The sequence below is a fragment of the Macaca nemestrina genome, chromosome 3, assembly GCF_043159975.1.
Source record: "Macaca nemestrina isolate mMacNem1 chromosome 3, mMacNem.hap1, whole genome shotgun sequence".
NCBI lineage: Eukaryota > Metazoa > Chordata > Mammalia > Primates > Cercopithecidae > Macaca > Macaca nemestrina.
Genome location: NC_092127.1, coordinates 188,133,195 through 188,158,503, shown reverse-complemented (window position 1 = coordinate 188,158,503; position 25,309 = coordinate 188,133,195). Strand labels below are relative to the sequence as shown.

The 25,309-nt window shown below is 39.9% G+C and overlaps 1 protein-coding gene across 5 annotated transcripts in view; it reads left to right on the top strand.

Moving 5' to 3' along the window:
- Window positions 1–25,309, top strand: part of LOC105465850 (syntaxin 18) — a 124,438-nt gene that overhangs the window by 47,512 nt on the left and 51,617 nt on the right. For 3 of the 5 annotated variants that reach the window (XM_011714483.2, XM_024787914.2, XM_071093872.1), the window contains exon 2: window positions 24,258–24,325. In XM_011714483.2, coding sequence (XP_011712785.1) covers window positions 24,258–24,325 — 68 coding nt within the window. Of the gene's footprint in view, window positions 1–16,476; window positions 16,497–17,602; window positions 17,673–24,257; window positions 24,326–25,309 lie in introns of those variants that run through there. The other 2 variants (XM_071093871.1, XM_024787913.2) reach the window with 2 other exon arrangements.

The window sequence follows — 25,309 nt, the reverse complement described above, 5'->3', positions numbered from 1 at the left end:
TTGTAATCTCTTCTTGCCTTAATTTCTTGGCACATGTGGGGCTCCTAATGACCTTGTGCAATTAAGGACACACAGCTTTTTGGTTTAGCGCTGTAAGACAGGCACCATGGAGATAGGGAGATGCTTGCCACCTGTATGTAACCTGTGCACAACATTTTACACATAACCTGGCGCTTGATTGTTAATTCCTCAGCATGTGATTCAATATATTGTTATTTTTGCATCAGGGGAAGAACATGCATAGTTAATAAGATAGATCTAGGATTAAATAGCAAGTCTAACATATCTGAGCCACACTGTTCTTACCTATAAAATGGGAGAAGTGAGAATATTAGAGGACCCTTGTGGAGATTCAGTGAAATATGCAATACGCTCTGTAATGTAGTCATCAGAAATGAATGCTAAATACATTCCCTTGTGAGTGAAGCACACCAAGAAGACTTGGATATGAAAAATCACTTGAAACTATACTGTTCAGTCTTCAGTCAGATGCAAGAAGCCAGGGAATTTGGGGAGCTGGAATAGACCTAGGGATCAGGGAATGCAGTCTCTTCATTTTATTAGCAAGGATTGAAGCCTGGAGAAGGAACTTGACCAAGGGTACACTGTGAGCCCAAATATATATACAGTACAATATGTAGTGTACAAATAGTTAATACATACTTTCTTGGTGCTGTGATCATTATTAGTTTTTACTTCGTAGCGTTTGTCTTCTCTGTCACCTCAGTGTGCTCATGTATATGTTATGTAACCCTCAAAACAATTTTGTAGGCCTAGCTTACCTGACCCCAGTGTAAGACTTTGAGATAAAATCCTTAAGGATACTACCATGGGATATGGGCCTATGGAGGTACTGAAAAATAACATATATTTACCTTGTTGACTTTTCTTGCATGAGAGGGAAAAGAGTTAAAGACACTCAAACCATGTGTGCTTGAAAGCCCACGAACCTCTTTCCAGTTCTTCTGTTTTCCCAAGAAAATGAGCCTGTTGTATCTTCATAATTTCTTGCATGTATAAGATTAAAAACAGAGGGGAATGAAGATATTCCAACTATATTTCTAGTAGAACACCAACATTTTGTTTTTGTAACCATGTTGTAAAAACTTCAAAACAGCATTACGCTCTGCAGTTACTTTTAAACCATTATTAATATTTTCTATTGATGCTTTAGTATAGATTTTTAGATTTTTAGATTTCTAGTATTGTTGATTATTATAATTTGAATTAAAAGTCAAAATTCATGATATGTACTTGGAGGACCAGTTGCTGTGGAAGTGTGCAGCCTACAATGAAGATAATAAGATGCGTCATTTGAATCAGTATTTCTCCCACCTAACAATATTTCTCCCACCTAAACAAAAACAATTTTTTTCTATCATAAAGGAATAGTTTTTAGAACTACCAAGGTGAATATGCTGTAGTGTCAATTAAATACAGTGGAAACTACCTACAATTTACAATTCCTAATCACTTTCTGTCTCTTTCTGCAACTCATTACATGTACCACAATGCCTTGATTCCCTTAAGTGCCTAGTAAATTTTCTCTTTGTAGGACTGTGGAATTAGCCATGGGCAGTGTGGGAGGAAAATACCTTTGCCTTTTCCAAAAATTGGGGTTGCGTAGAGAAAATGATAATGTGTAGCATTTTTAGTGGTGCCTAAATGTGTATGGAGAAACACCTACTTCAGGCCTCTCCAAAGACTTTGATTGTCTGAAAGCAGAAATATTTGCAGTTTGACTTTACTTGGTGTTTACAGTACACTTTCTGAGCACTTTATGGATATTTAATATTTTATGACATGATCAGCAGTATCTTTTTTTCCAAATAAGTGGGTTTTTAAAAATATAATAATGGGAATCAGAATGTGGCTAACTTTTAAAATTATTTATTATGCAGAGAAAAATCTGAAGCCATGAATTTTAAATCTCATGTAAGTTAAATTTGGAAGTATGCAGATTTGCCCAGAATCTGAATTTCATAAGCCTTGAAAACTTTGACATTTTAAAAATATTTGAGGAGTTTGTCATTACCATCTCTTAAATGCACACATTTTTTTCAGGCTACTCGGGAAGAGAGTGGCTAAGCAGAGCATTGTAGAGTGCCCCAGACATCCTCTACTGGTTTCTAAATCTGAAATAAACTTCTTAGTCATATGGTGATAAGCAGAATTCAGAACATGTCTCTTTTTTAAAGCATGTGAAATAGAAAGTGATAGTCATCACAAAATGAAATTTGATTTATGATGTGTTGATGGATCGTCATACTAAGACACGCTGAAAATTATTTTCAGTTTCCTAATAAAAACAAAGTGAGTTCCCCTATGAGTGATTCTCCTAATTGTTATTGTTAAATGCTTTTCTTTATGCTTTTTTTCTTGCTCACACTCAGATAATCTACAACATTGTTTGAATGCTGTGTTTCACTTTCTTTTCTTACGAAAGGTTTTCAGTGAGTATAGTCCCTGAGCGAATCCCTTCCCACAAAGGACTTAACTTTCTATGCGCACAATTCAAAAGTCAATTACATGTGTGTGATTCATTGATCACGAAGAGTACCACCTTGAGTTAAAACACTTACACTCTGTGGAAAATTCTTTCTGTTCAAAAGAAGGTTCTTATTTCTAAGAACGAGCTCTGATTTTAATTAAATAAAGAGCATTTTATGCAATTTTTCTCTAAAGCTTAAGATTAATTTCTATGGTTACTAGGGATATAAATCTCTAGATTGCTTTAAAACAAAGATTTTTGTTTGGGAGAGACTTGACAGCTCCCTATAAGAGAAGCTATTACTTAATTTTTCTTTCCTAAGTTTAAACACATAAAAATATTTGTAATGATACCCCAAAGGCATCATAAAAATGTAAAATAATTATACTCTAAAATATCTAAAATTACAGGAAATAGACCTCATTTTAAAAAATGAACTGAGATTCATGGCTGGGTAACTGGCGTGTGACATACTTCAAAACCAGAATCTCTTGTCAGGATACTTTTAGTTTTTTAATGGCTAAAAAAAAAGAAGTCTTTTGTCAATCATAAAAACTTTAAAATATGTTCATTCTATTAGGAAATCTTACTTTTTAGTTTCTTTACCTTTAACTTATGTTACACTGTGGATGCACTAGATAGATCCCTTTGAGAGGCACATTTCAGTCTTTAGAATTAGATGGCATCACTAGGCTTGTGATCAACTATATCACAAGACAACCATTAGACTGTTTTTAATGATTATTTTTTAAAAGTACATAGCCATTTTCTAAACAGCTTCGAAAAAAGGCAGCATAAATCGTTTCCAGTGTTTTACTTACCCAAAGTATACTTCCTCTTTCGGTAGATAATGTTAACTGGTAAATTGTTCCCAGGTTAAAGGTTTGTCATATTTTAATAAATGTAGTGTAAAATCTATAGTAGAGACACTTCAAGGAAAAAACCCTCAACGTTTTCAGTAAATGAAATTAATATATATCCTTTTTCCTACATTAGTATTATGGTATCATTTCTTTTGTTATTTTTATTTACTAAAACTTTAATTGAGCCTGATATAGTAAAACATCCTCATGTTTTTAGGAAAAGTGAAATTAGATTTATAAAATGTCCAGAGTGACGTTTTGAAAGAAATGGCATTTTGTATATAATATGGATGAATGCTGTTGAGGCTAGACGTGCTTGTAGTTTAAAACATGCCTGATCCGGGAATGCTTTGCATTAAATGAGTTTATATTTTGAGAGCAAAACGGGGAAAGAAAACACTTTCCCGCTTTTTTTTTTTAAGAGACAAGAAAATTAAGTTGAATGCATATATTGAAAGTGCTATAAGCTGAATGTTTGGACAACAAAAGTAAACACTGATTATTACAAATGTACATTTGGACCACTTTGCTTTTATCTTTCAAGCAAAACATTTCCCACAGTTTTTGTGGGTTTTTATTTAAGTTGGGAAAACTTTGGAAGTTTGTGTGAAAGTATAAATAAGTTTGGAAATGTAATGATTAGAGTTTGATAATAAACATGCAAAAGCAAATGGGAAACTCTATTCAAGTCAGATGTAACTTTTAATAATGTTTTCTCTAAAAATGTATTTGCAGAGAGAAGAACAGTGATTTATGTGGATTTGAAACAAAGACTTTGGCTGTAATTTGAAATAAAGGTTAAATGTGAATTATTCAGCATGAACGTGGATAAAGTTTTTTGTTTTTAAGAGCTTCCTTAGTGATTGTTATAGGAGTCTCTGTGCCCTTTTCCAATTATGGGCACAGAAATTTTGCATGTATTTATAGATTCCATGTAAAAAACAAAATCCTTAGTGTCCAATAAGTTTTAAGCTGCATTTTACAAAATAAGCATCTGTAGAGAATCTTTTGGAGAAAAAACAGGAGGGAAAATGTTTTAGTTTGTGTAATTATTGAAATATACCACAGTATAGAGAATGAATAAAAATTTAAAACCTTAATCTGAAATTTGTTTTAAATCTCATTGTTATAAGATTGACCTCACAATTGCAAATCGGCATTTTGTGTTCAGTACAACTCCAATTCTTAAGGAAATTTGTCTGTTCTACTAGAGTAATAGTGTAAGTGTAGGAAGATGCCCCCTTTGGCTATTGTTACATATGGGCCGTTTTGAAAATAGTGGTCATGCTAATATTTGATCAGATAATGCTAACTAATGCTGTAGAGCTTTCGAAAGATTTCTTGAACATTGTGAAGTTTTGCTTTCCTTTCTTAGGTACATGACTATATGTATCTCTTAAAAGTGTATATGTATTTGTAGGGGGCAGATAGTGTTACATTTTTATTATAAATTTATTACTTACAAGTTGATATGTGATTTTGAGTGAAATTCATTGCAATAAGAATGAAAATTTTTTGTATGTATGGTGTTTCAAATGCTTTACCTAATTAATTGTCTGAAAAACTGTTAAAGGGAGTTTAAATTGCATGTACTAGTTTTACATTTAAAGCTTTCACAGTGAGCTGAATTCAGATACAGGACCTTATTTTTTTTGTTCAAAGAAAGTACGAGCTCATGTAGAATGAAAAGATATAATTTGAGTCTCAAAATCAAAAGCTTTAATATACTGCTCAGGACCTATTATTTTTCTAGTAGTTTTCACACATTTTTTTTCTAGCAAATGTTATGGAGTGATTATTTTATGTTATTTTGAACACTTAAGTAGCAATCCATTTTTAGCAGACGAGCCCTCATTTTGTAAAACCAAGCTGTTGGCAATTTGCTAGTTTCTTTAAATTCTAGAAACCACTAAGTTTTACCTTTTCATTTTTTTCCAGGCAAAGAAGATGTTGTTAGACCATTCTGTAACTTATTTCTTGAAATAATATTTTCTGGCTGGTGTGGTGGCTCATGCCTATAATCCCAGCACTTTGGGAGGCTGGGGCAGGCAGATTGCTTGAGCCCAGGAGTCTGAGACCAGCCTGGGCAACATGGCAAGACCTCGTCTCTACCAAAAAAAAAAAAAAAAAAAAAAAAAAAAAAAAAAAAAGATTGTTTTGCATGTGTATTGAGGTGCTTTGAGTTTCTTGCCTTGTTTACTCCAAAGACGATCATAATGACTTTCTTCATTATGGGAAAAAGGAAAAAAGGAATCTATATATTTTTGAGGACAGGGAATGATGAAGCAAGACCCTGGCTTTTGCTTGGAATTTGTACATTTGTATTATTGGTCAAGGCCAACATACTCTGCATTTTATTCCCATTCACTTAGTTGAAAGATGACTTTGGAGGCAAGGCCATATATCTTGTTACCAAACCCTCTTTCTCAGAACTTCAAGATAAAATGAACATTCATTCCTTTGCTTTTGTTTTTGCTAAAAGAGAAAAAAATCAGTTTGAATAAAGTGAAAACATTTCTACTTTTGGGGTTTGAATGTTAACAAAGCAGTTGAGAGTAAATTATTGACATCTATCAAGCAGAATGGTTGTTGAACGTATGTTCTTGCTATGCGCCACTCGAAGTTGCTTTTGCTATTCTCTTTGCTGATGTGAAGCAGAAACTGAACAAGGTAACGGTTTTGATGGTGAGATTAGAGGTAGCCAGGCTGACTGTCTCCTGGCTCTTAGAGACCCTTATAAGCTCAGGGCCACCCCCTCCCCTTGTTTAGATATTACTTGCTCTTTTGAGTTTCAGATTACAGGAGCAATTGATCTGCATGACCTATCTTAAGAACTTTAACTTTGCAGTGGAAACTTAAACCAAATGTATATCCTCTAGAGACAAATCATCTTAAAACTAGGCTGTTGTCATTTTAATGTACGGTACTGCTCACTGAGGAACAGTGTGGTGGAGAGCACCACCTAGTGGATGGGACCCATACTTGCTGGGCTGGGTAGGAGATTGCATCTACATTGATGTAACTCTTGCCCTTGTCTTGCAAATAAGTGATTTTTAATCTTCCTCCTAGCACATGTTTTTAACTAGCGCTAGGACCCCAGGAGAATGAGATTGGGAGCAGTTGTGATACGTCAGTTTTCTTTGTAGTTTTCACACTGCTATAGGTGTATGTACTGGTGATTGACATCTCCACGTTTTCTCCTTATAAGCTGATATTATAATTCAAACAAAGCTTTTTTTTTTTTTTTTTTGGTCAGTAGGGAAGTATTTAGTCTTTGGGGATTTTGTGTTTTTGAGTGCTCATGTTCAACCTCAGTAGTAAGAGATGGCTTTGGATAGAACCTGTTTGTTGCCACAAACTTTATGCTATGCTGATAGTCTGTTCACCTCACAAAAGGAGGAGTTGCTGCTGATTATAAACTGTAGGTCATAAATTGTTGCCTGCTTATTATAGAGACTATGTGCCTTTTGAGTGTACTAAAATATTTGCAAAAATTAGATGAAACAATTCCACATTACCAAAAAAAACCAACTTTTAACACATAATGACCACAGCCATTCCTTGATATTTTTTTTAGAATGTCAAATTCTTGATAAAATGTATCACCCCTTCGTTTGTTGAATGTTCCTAGACATTTGTTGAGCTAGGAACTATGCCAGGCTTTGGGAATCCAAAGTGAACAAGACATAGTTCTTTTTGGACTTAGAATTTTTTAAAGTTTTAAAATTCTTCAACACAAAAAGGAGTGAACATATTCCTGAGATGTGGAATGTACTATGATGGAGTATAAATGCATTTGTTTGCTTAATATTTTCCGACATCTGGCAAATGCTTTTGAAGAAACTGCTAAATAAAATTGATGGATTTGTTTTCATGGGTTTGGCAGGTAGGAGGTATCAGAAGGCTGCAGATAACACCTCTTTGGTTTCGTTCTTCACTGAGTTTTATCCTCGGAGAGCCCAAGTTTGGAGGCATAGAGTGAAGAATTTAAGAGCACAGGCTTAGAGTCTATTCCAGAGTATAGACCCTGACTTTTCAACTTGCCAGGTGTATGCCTTTGGGCTAGTGTACTCATCTGTTTTCTCATTTGTTGTGAGGATTCAATGAGATAGTCTACACAATGGGTTTAACACAGTATCTGACACATAGGAAACACTAAATGTTCAGTATGGGTTTAACACAGTGTCCGACACATAGGAAACACTCAATGTTCAATATGATTTATTATGATGATGATTTGGAAGTTTATTATGATGATGATTTGGATGATTCAGTGTAGGTGGTTCTCATGGTACACTCAGTCTTTCCCCACCACCTGCAGGCCCCAGATCCCTACTTAGTGTGACTGGTTAGTGCGACCATGCAGGCAAACCCCCACTGATGGCCAGCAGATGTCTGTGAGTGCTGAGCTGGAAAGTTCTTCCTTATGCAGATGATGTTTACAGAAAGAGTATACCCTCGTGTGTCTCGTGTGTGTGTGTGTGTGTGTGTGTGTGTGTGTGTGTGTGTATGTGTGTGTGTGGAATAGTGTTTACAATCAGAGGTACTTAACCTGATGTCCATGAACCAAAAGCCTCTGAAGCTCAAGATGACAGGCAGAAAGTTTTTTGTTTCTGTGTATGTGTTTATTTCTTTTATAGAAGAGATCAGATTCATAGCTTTTGTCAGGATCTCAAAGGTATCTGTGCCCCTAAAAAGGTCAAGAACTATACTTTAGATGACCGTGACTCTGTGTAAGGCCACTGGAGAAATTTAAAATACAGTCCCCTCTTAGAAAGTGAAACTCAAATATGAATTTTGCACTATTTGTTTTTGAAGATATGTAAATAATTTTAAAGATAGAGTTGATATTTTGAGGAACTCAAATATGAGTAAAATGTTTTTTCCTCTCGCCCCTCTTGTCAAGGTTCTGAAGAATTTTAAGAGCAAGAAAAAGTTAAGAATACAGGCTATGGAGTGGACCTAATTTCAAATACAGCTCCGATACTTCCTAATGAGTCCTCAAGCCAGTTAACTTGGCCTCTCTCCTCTGTAACAGAGGAATGCTGGGGGTACCTGCCTCCTAAGTTTATAATGAGGATTAAATGCAATAATCTGTTAAAAGCCCTTAAAATTCTTCTTGGCATATAGTAAGTACTATAATAGTGCTTGCTGTGATCATTTTTGTTGCATATTTACTCAAAAACATTTCTAATGTATCCACATTAGTTGCCTGTTATGAATTGTCAAGGTAATTCTTTTCTTGTCTGTTTTACCTCCATCTTATTGGCATGTGAATGATATTTTTAATTTCTTATGAGCAGACTTTCCAAAGTTCTGCAGCTGAATTGCCCTAAGTCAGATAGCCTCAGTAACTGAGAATCCCAAATGTACCTGGAGCCTTAGAATGATTTTGGAAGCTTTGGAAAGCATAAAAGTAGAAAGAAACTGACAGGGTTGGTGGTAGGAGCTTTCAAATTGATTGAACACCCAAAAATTATCTAGAATTTCTGAGCTGGAAAGCATTTGGGGGATCTTTCCATCTGACCTTTGAAGCACACAGGTGAGAATCGTGCATCACCTGGTGACTCCAAGGTCATAGAACTAGCTGGGGGTTACCATGTGCCTGGAGTTGCCTTCCCCACCCTCTGCCTGCGTGCTGACCATCCACCACTCGTGCTTCTAAGAGAGCAAAGGGGATATAGGCTGCTCATGGAATTCTAGTATAAGCAGTGATCCCAGAAAAAGTGTGTGGTGAGTCAAAGACTGTTCCGTGCAGGAAAGTACCAGCAGCATCGAGAAAAAGGAAAACTTTGGGAGCAGGAGAAAAGATATGGAGGAGAGCGCATAGGGGGCGGGGCAGGGACAGGCTACACGCTGGAGGTGCATCCCACAGAAATCTAGTGGTAGGAGATTAACTGGGTGTGCTTGGCAGAAAAGAAATGCCTGTTTCAACCTGCCTGCCGTCCACCCAGCATGTGTGAGCTCTGGGGTGAGGGTGAGCTGGGGCTCGCGAATCTGCCATTCCAATTATTGGTTTTGTTCCCTAGGGCCTCTTCTAGTAAGAGTATCTTGCTTACTGCCTGCGAGTCTAGCATTTTCACTGCCATCTTGTCTCCTAAACTCAAACCAGCCGCTTCCTCTGATGCACAGCTGAAGAAATGGCAGTCTTTTCCAACACTGGGCTGGGGGCACTGACTGCTTTGAACCTATTGCAAGAGTGAGTTGAAGTCCAGAGTGGCCTTGTGGCCTTTTAAAATTGTCACTTGAATTGTGTATGTTTTTCACCTTATGCACTAAAGTTCACCTTGCCCTAGGGGTGAGACTGAAATAATGATGAAATGAAGAAGAAAACTTAGAGTAGTTGAGCACCTACTGTGTGCCAGACATAGTGTCAGACTCTTCACAGGTGTTATTTTCATCAGGGACTTGTGGTCTTCAGAGTTATTATTGTCTCAAGTTTATACCTCAGAGATGAAGGCTGGAAGAGTTTAAGCGACACAAGGCCATGTCACTAGTAAGTGGCAGAGCTAGGATCTAAACCAGGTCCGTTTGACCTGGTTTCATCCTATGCAGTATGGAGACTCAGAAGAATGCAGCATGCATGCACACCCTCCACACACAGCCTCCAGACCAGATGGGGTTTGGATTGAAACGCAAAGCAGTGCAAAGTTGGGTTGGATCCTTGGGTTGGAACTTCTTGTTCTGTTCTCCCTCCCCTCTTCCTCTCTTCTTTATTACCTCCTTCCTTAATGTGCCTGGCCCATGCTGGGTCTTACATATTTGTCAAGTGAACAAATGAAAGAAAGTTTTCCAAGCACACAGAAAAGAAAGTAGTGATTATTAACCAGCAAAGATTCAGAAGCCTGAGCCATGTCCTCCCAGCTATTGTGTAGTTTTGGATTGGGTTGTTAGGCAGGTAGGGGAGGAGAATATTTGTTTCTAGACGGCAGTAGTTAGCAAAGCCTCTCCGTGATGTTTTTGTGGAGGAAATGTTTTTAAAATAGACCACTCGTGCTTCTAAGAGAGCAAAGGGGATAGGGCGTTTGTGACTAGTTGAGCTGGCTGTCTAAGGGAGGGTTCTATGGTTCTGTGCTACTTTTTTTATCCCATTTTCATCTCATTTTTTGAATGATGATTTTTATTTATAGATCTCTTTAATGGCATAATGAGCAGAATTCCAAATGACAGGAAGCCAGGAAAAATGTGCATATAATGAAGACCTAGTTTATCAGCATCACTCATGGAAAAAGTCATTTTAGTCAATGTAAAGTCAGCTTGACTCAGTGACATGGAAGTGAGCATGCCCTTAGGTGGCATTACTAGAAGCCCAGAGCCTGGAACAAGGGAGGCAGTGGGTCGGCATTACTGGAAGCCCAGAGCCTGGAACAAGGGAGGCAGTGGGTCGGCATTACTGGAAGCCCAGAGCCTGGAACAAGGGAGGCAGTGGGTCGGCATTACTGGAAGCCCAGAGCCTGGAACAAGGGAGGCAATGGTTCTGTTTTCCTCGGCACTTCCTGCTGACACGGAGAGTACTGATTCTATTCTGGAAAATGCATTTTATTTGGGAGGCCCATGAACTATATTCACAGGTAGTAAGTATGGCCAGAAGCCACAGATGTATTTCACATAAAAAATTCCTGAGAGCAAGGGCCGGGCACGGTGACTCACACCTGTAATCCCAGCACTTTGGGAGGCCAAGGCAGGCGGATCACGAGGTCAGGAGATCAAGACCATCCTAGCTAACATGGTGTAACCCCGTCTCTATGAAAATTACAAAAAAATTAGCCGGGCATGGTGCGCACCTATAGTCTCAGCTACTCGGGAGGCTGAGGCAGGAGAATCACTTGAACCTGGGAGGCGGAGGTTGCAGTGAGCCGAGATCATGCCACTGCACTCTAGCCTGGGCAACAGGAGCAAGACTGTCTCCAAAAAAAAAAAAAATTAAAAAAAAAAATTCTTGAGAGGATTGGGAATGATTAGCTTGGAGACGAGAGAAAACTCAGGTGGGGTGGATCATAGTAGCTGACCTCAATTCAGAGTAAGAAAGAGCTTTGTGCTGTCTGAGGTGAAATGGATGGCCAGGGAGAGGCAGTGGGTGCCCTATCATGTTGCTCATTTGGCATAGCAGGTGTCTTCTAGACCCTTGCTAGTCTTGAGAATCCAAGCAGGGAAGTAGTCACTGCTCTGTGCGTCATCTAGCCTGTTCTAGGCGAATAGTAAGGTCAGATAAACTGGGAGTGGACGGAGCTTCAGAAATAGTGGGAATGTGCTCAGTAATGCCAAATAATTATAGTTTGGGGAGCTAGAAGAATGGGAATGAAGATGTTTAATTAGAACGAAATTAGTAAGTTGGGGCTGGAAGGAGTGAGGAGGAAGAGTTGAGTACATTTGTTTTTTTCTTTGGGTGTAAGAGTCCTAGAACTCTTTTAAAATGGAAGTTGCATTGAGTTTAATGGGAAACTTAAGCACTATATGGTGCCACTCAACTTTTGAAATTAAATCATGAGTTCTTTGTGTCATCAACACTAAGATTCTAGGTTTTTGTTTTTTTAATTTCTGAATTTCTTTAAAGATGATAGGGGCTTAATATTAGAAAGGAAGCAATACATTCCAGGTAGAAAGTTAGTTGCTAATATGAGAAATTAGACTGCTAAATCCACCTACCTAGCATTAACCACCCGTGTCCCCCTGTTAACCAGCCCCATTGTCAGTTACTTGAGACTCCCTGAAATAAGAAGGTTGGAAATGGAAAAGTCAGTCTCCTCTTTTGTGCACATGTTTTCTCTCCTCTGTCTCTTAAAAAACATATGCTGAATTCTGGAAGCCACAGTTCCATAAGATTTGTATTGGTTCTCAGCAAAAATCCAGACTAGGTTATTTAGCTACTGATTATACTTTTCCTAAGTTAAGATGGCCTTATTTATTTTTTCTGATAAGATTTCCAGACTGATGGAATAAAGAACTTGATATATTCAGCTAACATTTATCACTTATTGCTTGCCTCAAGGAAGGTGGAAAGTGAACCCAGAATACCATATTTTAAAGCCTCCTTGGGCACGCAATTTTGAGTAGAAGTTGACTGATGGGAATGAAGACATTCTGGGCAGAGAGAAGCAGGTGCCAGAGTGCAGGGCAGGAAAGAGGAGGGTTGCTTAAGGAAAGGCTCTGTGGTCTGGCACGCAGGTGGTTGCAGGAAGTGCAGGAACAGAAGCTGGTGGGTGGGGCTGGCTCCTTTAGCCAATGTTTAACAAGGTGAGTGAATGGGACTCACTCAATTTCATTTGTGGAGTGAAAAAGAGAGAAGAGTCCAAAATGGCCAAGATATTCTAACTTGGAATCTAGAGAGAATGAAGGCTTTCTGTTCGGGGCCATCAGAACAGGAGGGACTAGGAGTAAGCCAGAGGGTGTGAGTGGCTACATGAGGATACCGTTGGGACACACTGCTTTTGAGGCATCAGTGGGACACACAGTGGCAGTGTCTAAAAAACAGTTGTATACACTCAGCTTGAACACAGGAGGGAGGCAGCAGCCGGGTGGACAATTCTTGTAGACAGTAAATAAAGCTATGGATTGGAATGAGTGAGCTCAGCAAGAACATGTAAAGAAAGAGCCAAGGGCTGAACTTATAAGAAGTTTTAGAGATTAACAAAGGCAGAGGGGGAATGAATGAATGAAGAAAAGGAGTCATAGGTTTTAGAAAAGAAGCTAGACAGTGGTGTTCTGGAACCCGAGGGAGGCTAGTGCTTCAGGAGGGGACAGGGAAGGAGGGGGCAGGAGCAGGGAGGAGAGCCATCTGAGTTTGGTGAGGCCTGGTGAAGAGTGTCCCCCTCGATAGGAATTGGGGAAAAGTGATAGGAGATAGGCCAAGCCCATAGGAGTTGCTTACTCAACAACTGCTGAAAGAAAAGAAGAAAGCGAGAAAGGAACAGTTCCTTTATGTATTCCCTCAGCAAACTCGCTGCTGTGGTCCCGGGCACAGTGGAATGTCTGTGGCTGTACTAGCCTCTTTTGTGGGCGATTGGTCACTGGGGAGTTTCTCTTGCACAGGGATAGGCCTCAGACAGTCCCCACTGTGACCTCAGCAGGTCAGCGTGCTCCAGAGGTGTGTTAGCTCTAAACTTTTAGCTCTGACTTAGTAATTGCTATTGATGCATTTTTCAATTAAGACTGAAAGGAGTTAGACTCGAAATTTAGTCAGTGGGCTCCAGGTTAAACTTGATCCTTGTGAAAATCACTGTAACTTATCAGTAGCTGGCAAATGTTATACAGCAGTGGGTTTTCTGGCTGTGCCTTTGGCTGCATACTAACTGAACAGCAAGCTGTGTCCACTGATTGAATGAAAAAAAAATAATGATTTTGTGTTACAGGGAACTTTTTACAATATGCCAGAGGGACCCACTGGAGTCTCTTTAATCTTGAACAATGCTTGTTTCTTGCAGAGGCAAATTATGCAAATCAGTACTTAGTGTTCCATAATCAATCAGGTCTTTGTTGGAAGTGTTGTGAGTGCCAGCAGAACAGAATTTCTATCGTCCTGGGAAGGGTGAGGGGGGTTGCAAGTCAAACCACTGCTGTGATTAGCAAAGGACACTTGCCGACTGCTTTGAACTCTCCCCACAGTCAGAGTGCAGTCGTTCTTTGAGAAGAATCCCATCATTTTGTATCAGGGTTTTTGTTTTACAGTATATCGTGCTTTGGGTAATTCATAAAACACCCACGAAGGAACAGCTAGCAAGGCTGTTCTGTGGGTGACACATAAAAACAAAGCTGGGCCTGCTGCCTGGGATGGCAGCTGGCAGCCATGCTCCCAGAGCTCCCTTTATGTGGAATCTGCCTAGAGTGCAGTGTTTCAGAATATTCCTGGACTCAGCTTATCCGCGGTGCACATGTATGTTTAAAATCAATCTCATTTCAGCTTCATCCTGCACAGAATGGTGAACCTTTATTAATCCTTTGATTCCAGATCAAAAGAAAGAATCAGAGAAATTTTTTAAGTCTTTGGGAAAAAATTGTGCTGTTTTTGAGGGAGGTCCTGTTACTACTGCTGCTCTAATGCTTGTGTTGCCATCTAGTGGATAATGGGAAGTATGTGGCTGCCTTAGTATGTTTGGAGTTTATTGGATCCTATTACTGATTCTTGAAGGGGATAGAAAATCAATTCAAAAAGTTTTTTAAACAAAGAAAATCCCACGTAGAGCATTAAATAATTATTGAGGAGCCACTTTGGGCTAGGCAGATGCCTCAGCAGCTTATGTCAGACAGACATGAAAACAATTCAGAAACTCACAAGATGGTGACATCTCTGCAAGGGATATATTTACAAGATGGATCCTTAACCTGGCCTGGAGATAGCAGGGAAGCCTTTAGGAGGTGTAACGCCTGAGCAGAGCCTCACGCGTAGGACTGAGTCAGAAGACAGGATTGGGAAGCGGGGAGGACTTTGCATCTGGAGATGGCAGCAGAGCGTAAGGCACTGGTGGGCCTTGGGCATGAGGACGTGGACTTATCCTGGGTTAAAGGGGAAGGTAATGTACAGTTTTAGTCAAGGAAGTATGTGGGAAGATTCACCCTTTTTGATTGTTTAATAACATGTTTTATCTGATTATAAAGATTATACATAGTAATTGTAGAAAATTTTTAAAGTGCAAGAAGTATTAAGAAGAAAGCAGTCTCCAAATCTTACCACCTACAATCATTGATACCTTGATGAGCAGTCTTTTAGATTCCCCTTTACATATGTATACAGCTCTAGGTATGCATTTCCTATGTTTTACGCAAATGGATCACACCATACATGCTTTGGGCAACCTCTGTTTTGTCCCAGTTTTTCGCCTCTAGGTAATATGTTTATGGGACTTTCATCCCTGTTAGTAGTTCCTGGTATTGAGTCCATGTCAACTGTGTAGATCCACTTATAGGACCAGCTCTCACAGGAGAACTGTTTGCCTATTGGGATGCTGTGTTGTTTTGTTTGGTCTTTCCTAGTAAAACCTTTATGTGTATAAGAACAGGTAATGTAAGAGAGTCTTTTTTTCCCCTGTCAAATGCATCTCATGTAGGGACCATACTACTGCTGTTTTATAATGAATTTGCTTTTATGGTAGATGGGTTTTATGGAGAATTTCAGTGTCTTGATGATCTAGGGAATTCGCCTCATTAAAATATAGCTAGTTAAAAAGTAAAGTTGATTTATCTTTGGAGAAATAATGGGATGAGTCAAATGAATGCCTGTAGTTTTAGAATGGCGTTTAAATAACTTGTTTGGTTAAGTATTAGCCTAATGAAGGAGCCAGAGCCTGGCTTATCCTGGATTGTGGCTGTTAGTTCTGTGCTGGCCCATAGCTATAGACAGTGCCTTTCACCTGAACAAGTTAGATCTCACTATGTCCCTTCTACGGGTCCGGTAAATGCGACCTTCAGTGACTTAATTGTACTCAGATAGGACAGCAGGGTCATCTTTGTGGGTAGACTTGCAGAAGCTGAAGGCACACAGGCACTCGGTTTGAGACATACCAAACAAAAATTTATTTTTGAATTTATTTCAAGCCATTTATACAGAATGTGTTAGTTTACTGTCTTCTCATCTGCAAAATGGGGTAATAATGATATCTACCCTAAAGGATTGTTAGGAGAAGCAAGTGGGATGCAAGGATTTAGATTGGTACCTGCCGTATAGTATGTAGTACTCAAAAATTGACTATTAACTTGTGCCACTACTATTTTTTAAAAATAGTTTTTACCCAGTTCCCTTTTGTAGTGAAGCCCAGGGAGATTAAGCAATTTGCTCAAAATTTCAGCTGGCAAAGGTTAAAACTTTAGTGGAGCTTGTAAAATATATGCCTTTCTTCCCAGTTCAGCGGAACTACCTGAAAGAAAAATACAGGAGTCAGCAAGAAAAAGCCAAGTGGAGAACCTGGCTTTAGAGTTATGGCCCAATACGAGTGGAGCATGGACCAGAATATACCCTCTGTGCTGGCTGGCCGATCTGAAAAGAGGAGAGGACAGGGCAGCATGCTCTCCCTTCTCCAAATCTTAACACAGGTCTCTCCTCTTCTCTCTAAGAAGACTCAGTAAAGATTGGGAGATAGGCCAGGAAGATTGGTCCAGCTGAAGTCCCTCCACACGATGCATAGCAGTGGGGAATACGGAATCCCTTCACAGTAAGTGGCAAAGCAGGGAGTAGAACCCAGGTACCTTGGCCAACTCCCTGGATTTCATGCCCATCTTTCTTTTGTCCACCCTGATTCATCCAAGCCCCCCCCCCAGTCTTTTGCCCAGAATTTCTCCTCTGCCCTCTATCCTATTCTAAGCTAAAAACTGGATATAGATTAATTCAAACGGGAGAACGAACCATCCTGGGTGTTGCTTTCATTACTTGTTTAAGCCATGTTTTCAGGTGGCTTGATGATTGATACTCAAAACGCACTGGTCTTTCTGACTATTCTTTTTCCTTTCTTGTATTTGTGGACCTTCTTCTCAATATCCCTATGGGCTTGCCAATCCAAAGCCCCCCATGTCGTAAAACACAAGGAACAGTAGTAGCCAACTTCAGAGGAGACAAATGTCCATCAGTGAAAACTTTTTTTTTTTTTTTTGCCGATCTTTCTGTATGCAAGTGTAGTTAATTTTTTAAAAAGTCAACATATACAAATACTCTCACAAATACTTTCATGAAGCTCAGTTTATTTCTATGAAGAAAAATTCAGACCTAACTAAGCTAAACATAACATGAACACTGTGAGTCATACAGGTCTGTGATCAATGCCAATTCTTCCATTTATTAGCCTCGTGACCTTGCATAGGTTTGCTTCCATGTTTACTAGGTGGGGCAGGAGGAGGTAATCTGATTCATACGATCGTTATAGAGGGGTGGAAACCACAGAGCATACATCAAGCAGTTTATGCACTACCTGGCACACACGTGGAGGGTGCTCTGTAAGTAGTGGTCACGATTGGGTAAAGTCAAGCGTGTACTGCATGTTGAATGGAGATGTAGTACAAAAAGAAAAGAACAGGTTGATGTTGATATTGCCCACATGGAGGCTTTTTCTCAGTTCCCAGGTGCTTCCTTGCAAATATAGTACTGGAAAACTAGTTGTGACTTGCCAGGATTTTGTGTAAATTTGGCAGTTAAGAACTCAAGACTGGTACTTAGACTGGCTGGATTGGATCCAGGCTTCAACCCACATGTCCCTGAGGAAATTTCTTATCTTCCCTCTGACTCAGTTTTCTCATCCATAGGGCAGTCATGATGCTGTCACTGCCTCCTGGGCATTGCTGGGAGAAGTGGATGAGTAGCACACGCAGAGCTCTTTTGGACTTCCGCCTGACTGGGAGTGAGTTCTCAGTGAAAGTTTTGTTGTTGTTGTTGTTGTTGTTGAGTGGCATTGATCCTGTTAAATGGAATTTAAGCAAAGATTGCAAGTACTTAGAAATAAAGTAGCCAAAGATCGTTGGGATTTAGTTGTTAAGTAAGAGTTGTTCCTAGTTTGGTAGCAGAAAATCTCTACCTCAAAATGACTAAAAATGTTAAAAAGAAGAAAGTACTACATGAGTTTGTTTTGTTTTTTGTTTTGTTTTGTTTTGAGACCGAGTCTTGCTCTGTCACCAGGCTGGAGTGTAGTGGCGTGATCTCGGCGCACTACAACCTCTACCTCCAGGGTTCAAGCGATTCTCCTGCCTCAGCCTCCCAAGTAACTGGGATTACAGGCGTGTGCGTCACCATGCCTGGCTAGTTTTTGTTTTTGTTTTTGTTTTTGTTTTTGTTTGTATTTTTTTGTATTTTTAATAGAGACAGGGTTTCACCATGTTGGCCAGTCTGGTCTTGAACTCCTGACCTCAAGTGACTCGCCCACCTCAGCCTCCCAAAGTGCTGGGATTACAGGCTTGAGCCACTACCCAAGCCCCGAGATTTTTTTAAATAACATGTTATTATGGAAGATTTCAAATATATACTAAAGTAGAATAGCACAAGGAACGCCCCATGTAAGCATGTACTCACCTTCAGCCATAAGCAACTGAGGACTCATCCTGTTGCATCTGTTACCTCCCCCTGTCTTATTGTGAAGCAAATCCTGGGCATTGTATAATTTTACTTGTAAGTTGTTCAGTGTATATCTCTAAAAGATAAGGATTCTAAAAACAGAAAGATAAATGAAAACATAATCCTAATACATAATATCATTATTACATCTAAATGAAATTTATTATTTCTTAATATCACTAAATATTAAGTAGGAGATTTTTTAGTGAAATAACAACAATATACAATGGACATGAAAATGACTTCAACATCAAATGAAACTAAAAAACACCAACATAATTTAACAGTACTGAGGGAGCCCATACTAGTTCAGCGTAATGGTTAAGGGTTAAGGGTTCTGGTTCCGGCTCGGTCAGTCTTGAGCTTTGGTTTCCTTCCACTAAGAATATCTGTTTCCACAGGTAATCAGAGTTAAGTGAAATAGCTCATTTACATTAGTAGAGAGGAGACATTAAATAAATATTACATTCCTTTCCTTTTTCTTTTACCTACAGTTCAATTCTTGTTTTAAACTACAGTTTATGTCAGAAATACAGAATTCTCTATTCTTTGTCCATACCCTTCCTCTCTGGTGGAGACATATTTAATGTGGTGGTGTAATCAAACCATAGCTCACTGATGAAAACTCTTTTCCGTGGCAGACCATCAGGCTGATGGAAGACTGTGCACTAGTGAGGACACATGATCTTGGGAAGCTGTTAGGTTGCCCAGTCTTAGTAGATTTCACATGGTGATGCTGCACCTTCTGAACACACCTCACTGACTTTTCTAGGAGAACTGTTTATTTGCACAGACCTCTAGCTTGTCTCTCTTCATTTTTAAAATTCAGTCGGGTCTCTCTTCATTTTTAAAACTCACTCAGTTATCTAGATGCAGTCTATGTGATACACTTGATACCTTTTTGATACACCTAGTACATCAGGATGTATCAGATCTTGAAGCCTTTTCTGTTGGATCTCCTTTTTTTCTCCTCCTCCCTTTCCCCCCGCTTTACCCCTTTCCAACATTTAGGCACTAGTGGGTGTACAAAAATGAACAAGACAGAGATGCCAACCTCAAGGAACTTACTTGAAGTCTAGTGGGTATCACAGATAAATACTTCTAATGTAATGTGGAAAGTGCAAACAGTTATCTACAAAATATAGAGGGAGGTATTAGCGAAGGCTGCGTAGAGGAGGTGTCATTTAAGCAGAGCCTGAAAGATGGAATGGGGTTTGGGATAAAGGAAGGCTTTCCAGGCAGAGAAAGAGCAGTTACAAAGACACAGAGCAGTGAAAATGGTGTGTTCCTCCTGCTGTCCAGGCCTGTGAGGTGCCTCAAAACATGGGTTCAGCATCCAAAGCACTCCCAGTTTTTAGCCCTTGCATCTTGTTACCTACTTGGTCCCACAGAGACTTCACCAATGATCCCTTTTTTCCCTGTGCCCTTTCCCCACATCATTCAGTGAGATCAAAACTGTTAGAAATTGACACTAGTTTTAGATCCTTAAAATACACTTTTATTTTACTCTGATTTCCTTATCAAAGTTTACACCAGAATGGCCTTTCTCTTTTTAGAAGTAAGAGGCATTCTCTTTATGTATATACTTATTCCTGCTTTATCATATTAAGTGACTCTTCCAAAACTAGCACTACATATGGAAACATTTAAAGTCCAAAACATAGGCCGGATATGGTGGCTCAAGCCTGTAATCCCAGCGCTTTGGAAGGCCAAGGGGGGAGGATCACTTGAGCCCAGGAATTTGAGACCAGCCTAGGCAACATAGCAAGACCCCATATCTGCAAAAAAGAAAAATCCAAAGCGCACAACTACTTAACCTCTCTAAAAATGTGAAAATGTAACAAGCACATCAGAATTGTATGCACTATAATATGCTCTCTTTGCCAGTTTATTCTGAAAAATAGGACTAAGCCTAACAGTAAATAGATTAAGCTTGGCCAAGAGTCTTTATAAAGTTAATGGTAGTCATGTGATTAAACAGTCAAATCATTCTCTACAGAGATAATTGTGTTATGCTATTTGGGGACTTAGGTATGCCTATGTAGATAAATCAAAGATCTATTGAACTTTTTTCTTTGCTGTTGATTTGTCATGATTTTTTTTTAAAGAAATTAATTGAAAATTCAGAGCTCGCGAATTTCTAAAGAAATCTTAATGTTCCTTTATTTTTTCATTCTTAGCATTTAAAATATCATACATTGTGTTCCTGTTAAGTATTGAGTTATTATGCTGATGTTATTTAGTCAGTAATTACTTAACATACCTCTTGTCAAGAATTCCATTTAATCCTGAACCAGCTGCACTCTGTTTTAATAACCTTATTTCATAGAAATTTCCCATTACAGAGCATATGAAGTTGGGATCACATTTGTTAGACTAACTGCAACCTCTTGTATAATAAGTATGTGCTTGTGGGCTCCTGTGGGGCTTGCTTGCTCCTGGCACTCATCCCCAGGCACCATCCCTCCCTTGTAGAATAGAACTAACTAAAAGTAGGGGTGGGCAGCTGGATCTAACCTGTATAGTAGATTCCTCTGGACTTTTCAAAACTTTGTATGGAAAACTTTATGACTTCTAAAAAAAAAAAAAAAAGGAAAACCTGTTGTGGATAGTAAGGCTCTTAGTTTCTCATTGCTGCTGTAACAAATTGCCTCAAACTTGTGGCTTACAACAACACAGATTTATTGTCTTATAGTTCTATAGGTCAGGTGTCCAAAATGGGACTCCCTGAGCTAAAATCAAGGTGTTGGCAGGACTGTGTTCTTTTCTGGAGGCTCTAAGGAAGGCCCGTTGCCCTGCCCTTTCCAGCTTCTAGAGGCTGCCCACATTCCTTGGCTTCCTTTCCCCATCTGCAAAACCAGCAACATTGGAATGAGTCTTTCTCACACTGCCTTACTCTCATTCTCCCTCTGCCTCCCACTTCCACATCTACCGAGCCTTGTGATTACATTGGGCCTACCCAGATAATCCAGGATAATCTCTCTACTTTAAGGCAGCCTTAACTCATCTGCTGCATTAATTCCCTGTTGTCATGTAACACCATGTAGTCACAGATTCCAGCGATTAGGAGTTGGACATCTTACAGGGGGATGGGACTGGGGAAGCTGGAAAACCATTATTCTGCCTACCATAGGAGGTATAATCCTTCTGGGATTATTCAGCACCCACCATTTATTCAATATTTAGTAAAAGTTTTTGAGGGTCTGCTTTGTGCCGGGAACTGTGCCTGACAAGCTCTGGGGAAAGAGAGAGGACTCTCTGCCCTCTCCGAGCTTGCAGTCTGGTGAAGGCAAATCCGTCTATGAACTAGTCATTGTTATCATGAAGGAGCAGGTGCTGAAATAGATGCACTTGTAGCATTTTATGCGGGAATGAGATCTGACTGCAGCTGGGAGTGTAGGGTGAGTATGAGGAGGAAAAGAGAATATTGAATGAGGAGGAAGAATTTGCCTGGGAGAGAATGATGGGTTGGGCATTCCAGGGAAAGGGAGAACCATATGAATATGCAAGTGAGGGGAAGGCCTGGGACTTGGAGGCTGAAGTGTTGCAAGATGGAGGCTGGAGTGGTGCAGGGTGTGCGGCAGGGACTTTCAAGGCTGAGTTATGAAGGGCCTTGTGTGCTGCATTTGGGAGTTTGGACTTTTTCCCATTGTTTAGACACTGAGATGACTCATTGGCTGCCCTTTGACAAATCAGTCTGCAGAGCTGCTTCCTTTAACTGCAGTGTATTTTGAAACCAGAATTCACCACTGTCAAGTATATTCTACCCACCCATTTCCCTTGCTTTGCTCATCTATACTGTTCACCTGGCCCCTGGAAGCAGTTGAGTTTTTGACCCCTGGTAGGCAGGGGAGGAGGTAAGGAGATGGAAACCATTGAAGGTTTTAAAACAGAAGAGTAGCTTGGTAAAATCTTGTATGTGATGCAATTAACCCCTTGCTTGCGTATCTCTTAATTTTTTTTCCCAACAGACTTAAAAGTCAGATTTCTGACTAGGCGCGGTGGCTCACGCCTGTAATCCCAGCACTTTGGGAGGCCGAGGCAGGCGGATCGCGAGGTCAGGAGATTGGGACCATCCCGGCTAACATGGTGAAACCCCGTCTCTATTAAAAATACAAAAAAAATTAGCCGGGCATGGTGGCGTGTGCCTGTAGTCCCAGCTACTCCGGAGGCTGAGGCAGGAGAATGGCATGAACCCAGGAGGTGGAGCTTGCAGTGAGTCGAGATCGCGCCACTGCACTCCAGCCCTGGGTGACAGAGCAAGACTCTGTCTCATAAAAAGGAAAAAAAAAAAAAAAAAGTCAGATTTCCTGATGCAGCCTAAGTGGAAAGCAGGAACAGGGATTGTAAGGCAGGAAGCAGTGGTACACTGGGAAACGCTGAATTTGGACTTAGTCCTGAGCTTTTGAAACCAAGCTCACATACTAAACATGTAACCTTGGACTAGTCACTTAGCTTTTCCCAAGTGGTTAATGAGAACAGTAGGAATCATAGCACAGCAGGGTTGTTGGGAAGAGAAATAGCCCAAGTACGTGAAAGTGTTGAGCAATGTCAGGGATGGTGGACAGTCTCTCAGTCCTGATTTGCTATCTGTGAAATAAATGAATATTGTGACCATACTTAATTGTTTTTCTTTGATTGGCTTGCTTACAATGCGTTAGGGTATTTTTCTGAATCACATTTATAATAAGAGTCTAGACTATGTGGGAAATTTAGCTGAACCCAAACTGACATATCTCCAGACAAACCATGGATGGTTTCTTTTGTGATCAGTGCTATTTTGTATTTAGGCATATATTCATTCCACAGTGTTTATTGATCACCCCTGTGCTGCTGCTTGTGCTTACAACTGTAGGGGAAGCTGAGCAGCTCCTCCATGCATAGTTCTGCCACTGACAAAGAAGTGTGTATTTACAAGTTAGGTCAGAGTACATGGCCATGAATAATTGAGTGCCAAGAGGATAGTGTGCAGAAGTCCTTTTAAGATCAGAGCAAAGTGAAAATTAGCCTGGATTGGCCTTGACAGAAAAATTTCCATGGAAGAGACGAAAGTTCAGCAGACCTTGCAAGGCTGGGGCCACGTGTTTAAAACGAGTGCAAAGTGTGTGAGTCAGAAGCTGAAGTAAGATGTCGTCAGAGGACCAGCAGGCCACTGGCTAGTAGTCATTCTCCCTCTGGAAACATGTTTGTCCCCATTGACTGTGGTCTGAGCTTTCTTCCCACCACTTTTTATTTATTTGTGAATTGCTAGTTCCATGCACAGTACCTGACAGGTGCTTTAGAATAGGTTTTTTATTATACTAGAAACAGCCATCACAAACACAGTGCTTTGTTCCTGTACTTTTGAGTTCTTTTTCTTCATCCATGGAAATAGCCCAGAGGAAAGACAGATATTTGCTATGTGGGGATAAATTGTTACCCCTGAATCTTTGCTTTAACTCTGCTGCTCTGCATGGACCCTATTTACAAACCCAACAGCTTCAGCTTTAGAACTGTCCCTTAGGACACTTGGAAGAAGGAATACTTGCTGTACAATTTTAGCTATAAGAAAAGAAAAGGAATTAACCTTTATTGAATGCATGGTATGTAATTACTAGACATGCATTATCTCATTTCATCTTTAAGTTACTTAGAAATCACCTACTTGTAGTGTCATAGGTCCTAACAGTTAGAGGTAGAAGGAACCATCGATGAGAGACTGAGGCCCAGGAATGGTAACTAATTTGTGACTGTAGGAGAGTCTAAAACCAACGGTGCTCAGTTTGTAGCTTCAGAATCTTTCTGCAATTTGTATTTTATTCTCTATTGATTGAAAATTCATTACATGAGTGTAACATATCTATCTATATAAACTGTTGGCTTTCTTTTTTAATTTTAGATTTCTCACATTGGCAAACTGAGAGATTTTCTTCTGGAACACAGGAAAGATTATATTAATGCTTATAGGTAAGTACATATTTTTTTACTAGGACTTTGGTGACTGTGCTCTTTTCTATGCCAATGTTTCTTTTGTGCTTTTTGCCCTCACCTTTTTGTTAATAACTCAGAGTTGTAATGAGGAAGACCAGTTTGGCAGTGGAAAAATCTCCTCAAAGCAAAAGACTCTGCAGTACTGCATGTCCCCAAAGTCATGAAATCACAGTATATCTTCCTGTCTATTTGTATCTCTATATATACCATTATCTCCTGTCAGATGAAACTCACTCCATAAATACTTACAGAGCTGTATTTGAAGTTGGGGACACATGTATTTGTATGCCCTGAACCTGTGGAAGAACAAAGTTTTCAAGCCTCTGCTAAGCTATTTTTGCCCATCTCTTGCTGTCCCAGTCTGTGACACCAGTTTTGCTGTTTTGGTGACGTTCTCATGAGCACATTTCAGTCCTTACCCTCATGTTGCTGGGTCATGACTCCCTCACCAATTCCCAGTCCTTAGTCCTGATGGCCATTTTCTTCTTTTGTCCTTCCCCCGGGCTTTTGACACCTGCTAGAGGCAGCTACACACTCACTTTGGCATAGCCTTCATTTCTTAGGGCACTTTTGATGAATCCTTCTGTTCATCCCCTAATGTTACTCATGGTGACATTCCTTCTGGTGGCTAGGTCCAGTTTCTACTCAGTAGCCAGAGTCTTGTTTAAACTTTAATTGGATTATGTCGCCACCTGAGTAAACCCACCATGAATACCATGTTGCAATTAGGATTAATACCAGCCTCTACACTGCGGTCTCCTTGCTCCTGACCTAGCCCCTGGCCTCATTTCAAACACCGCCTTCCCACCATGGTGCTCCAGCCATGCCAGCCTTCCTTGAAGGTGCCATGCCCTTTCCTGGTGCAGGGCCTGGGCGTGTGCTGTTCCTTCTCTTCCCATGGTGGTTTCCTTTTCAAACTTAAAGGCTCAACTTAATACTCCCTCTTCCGAGAGGCCTTCT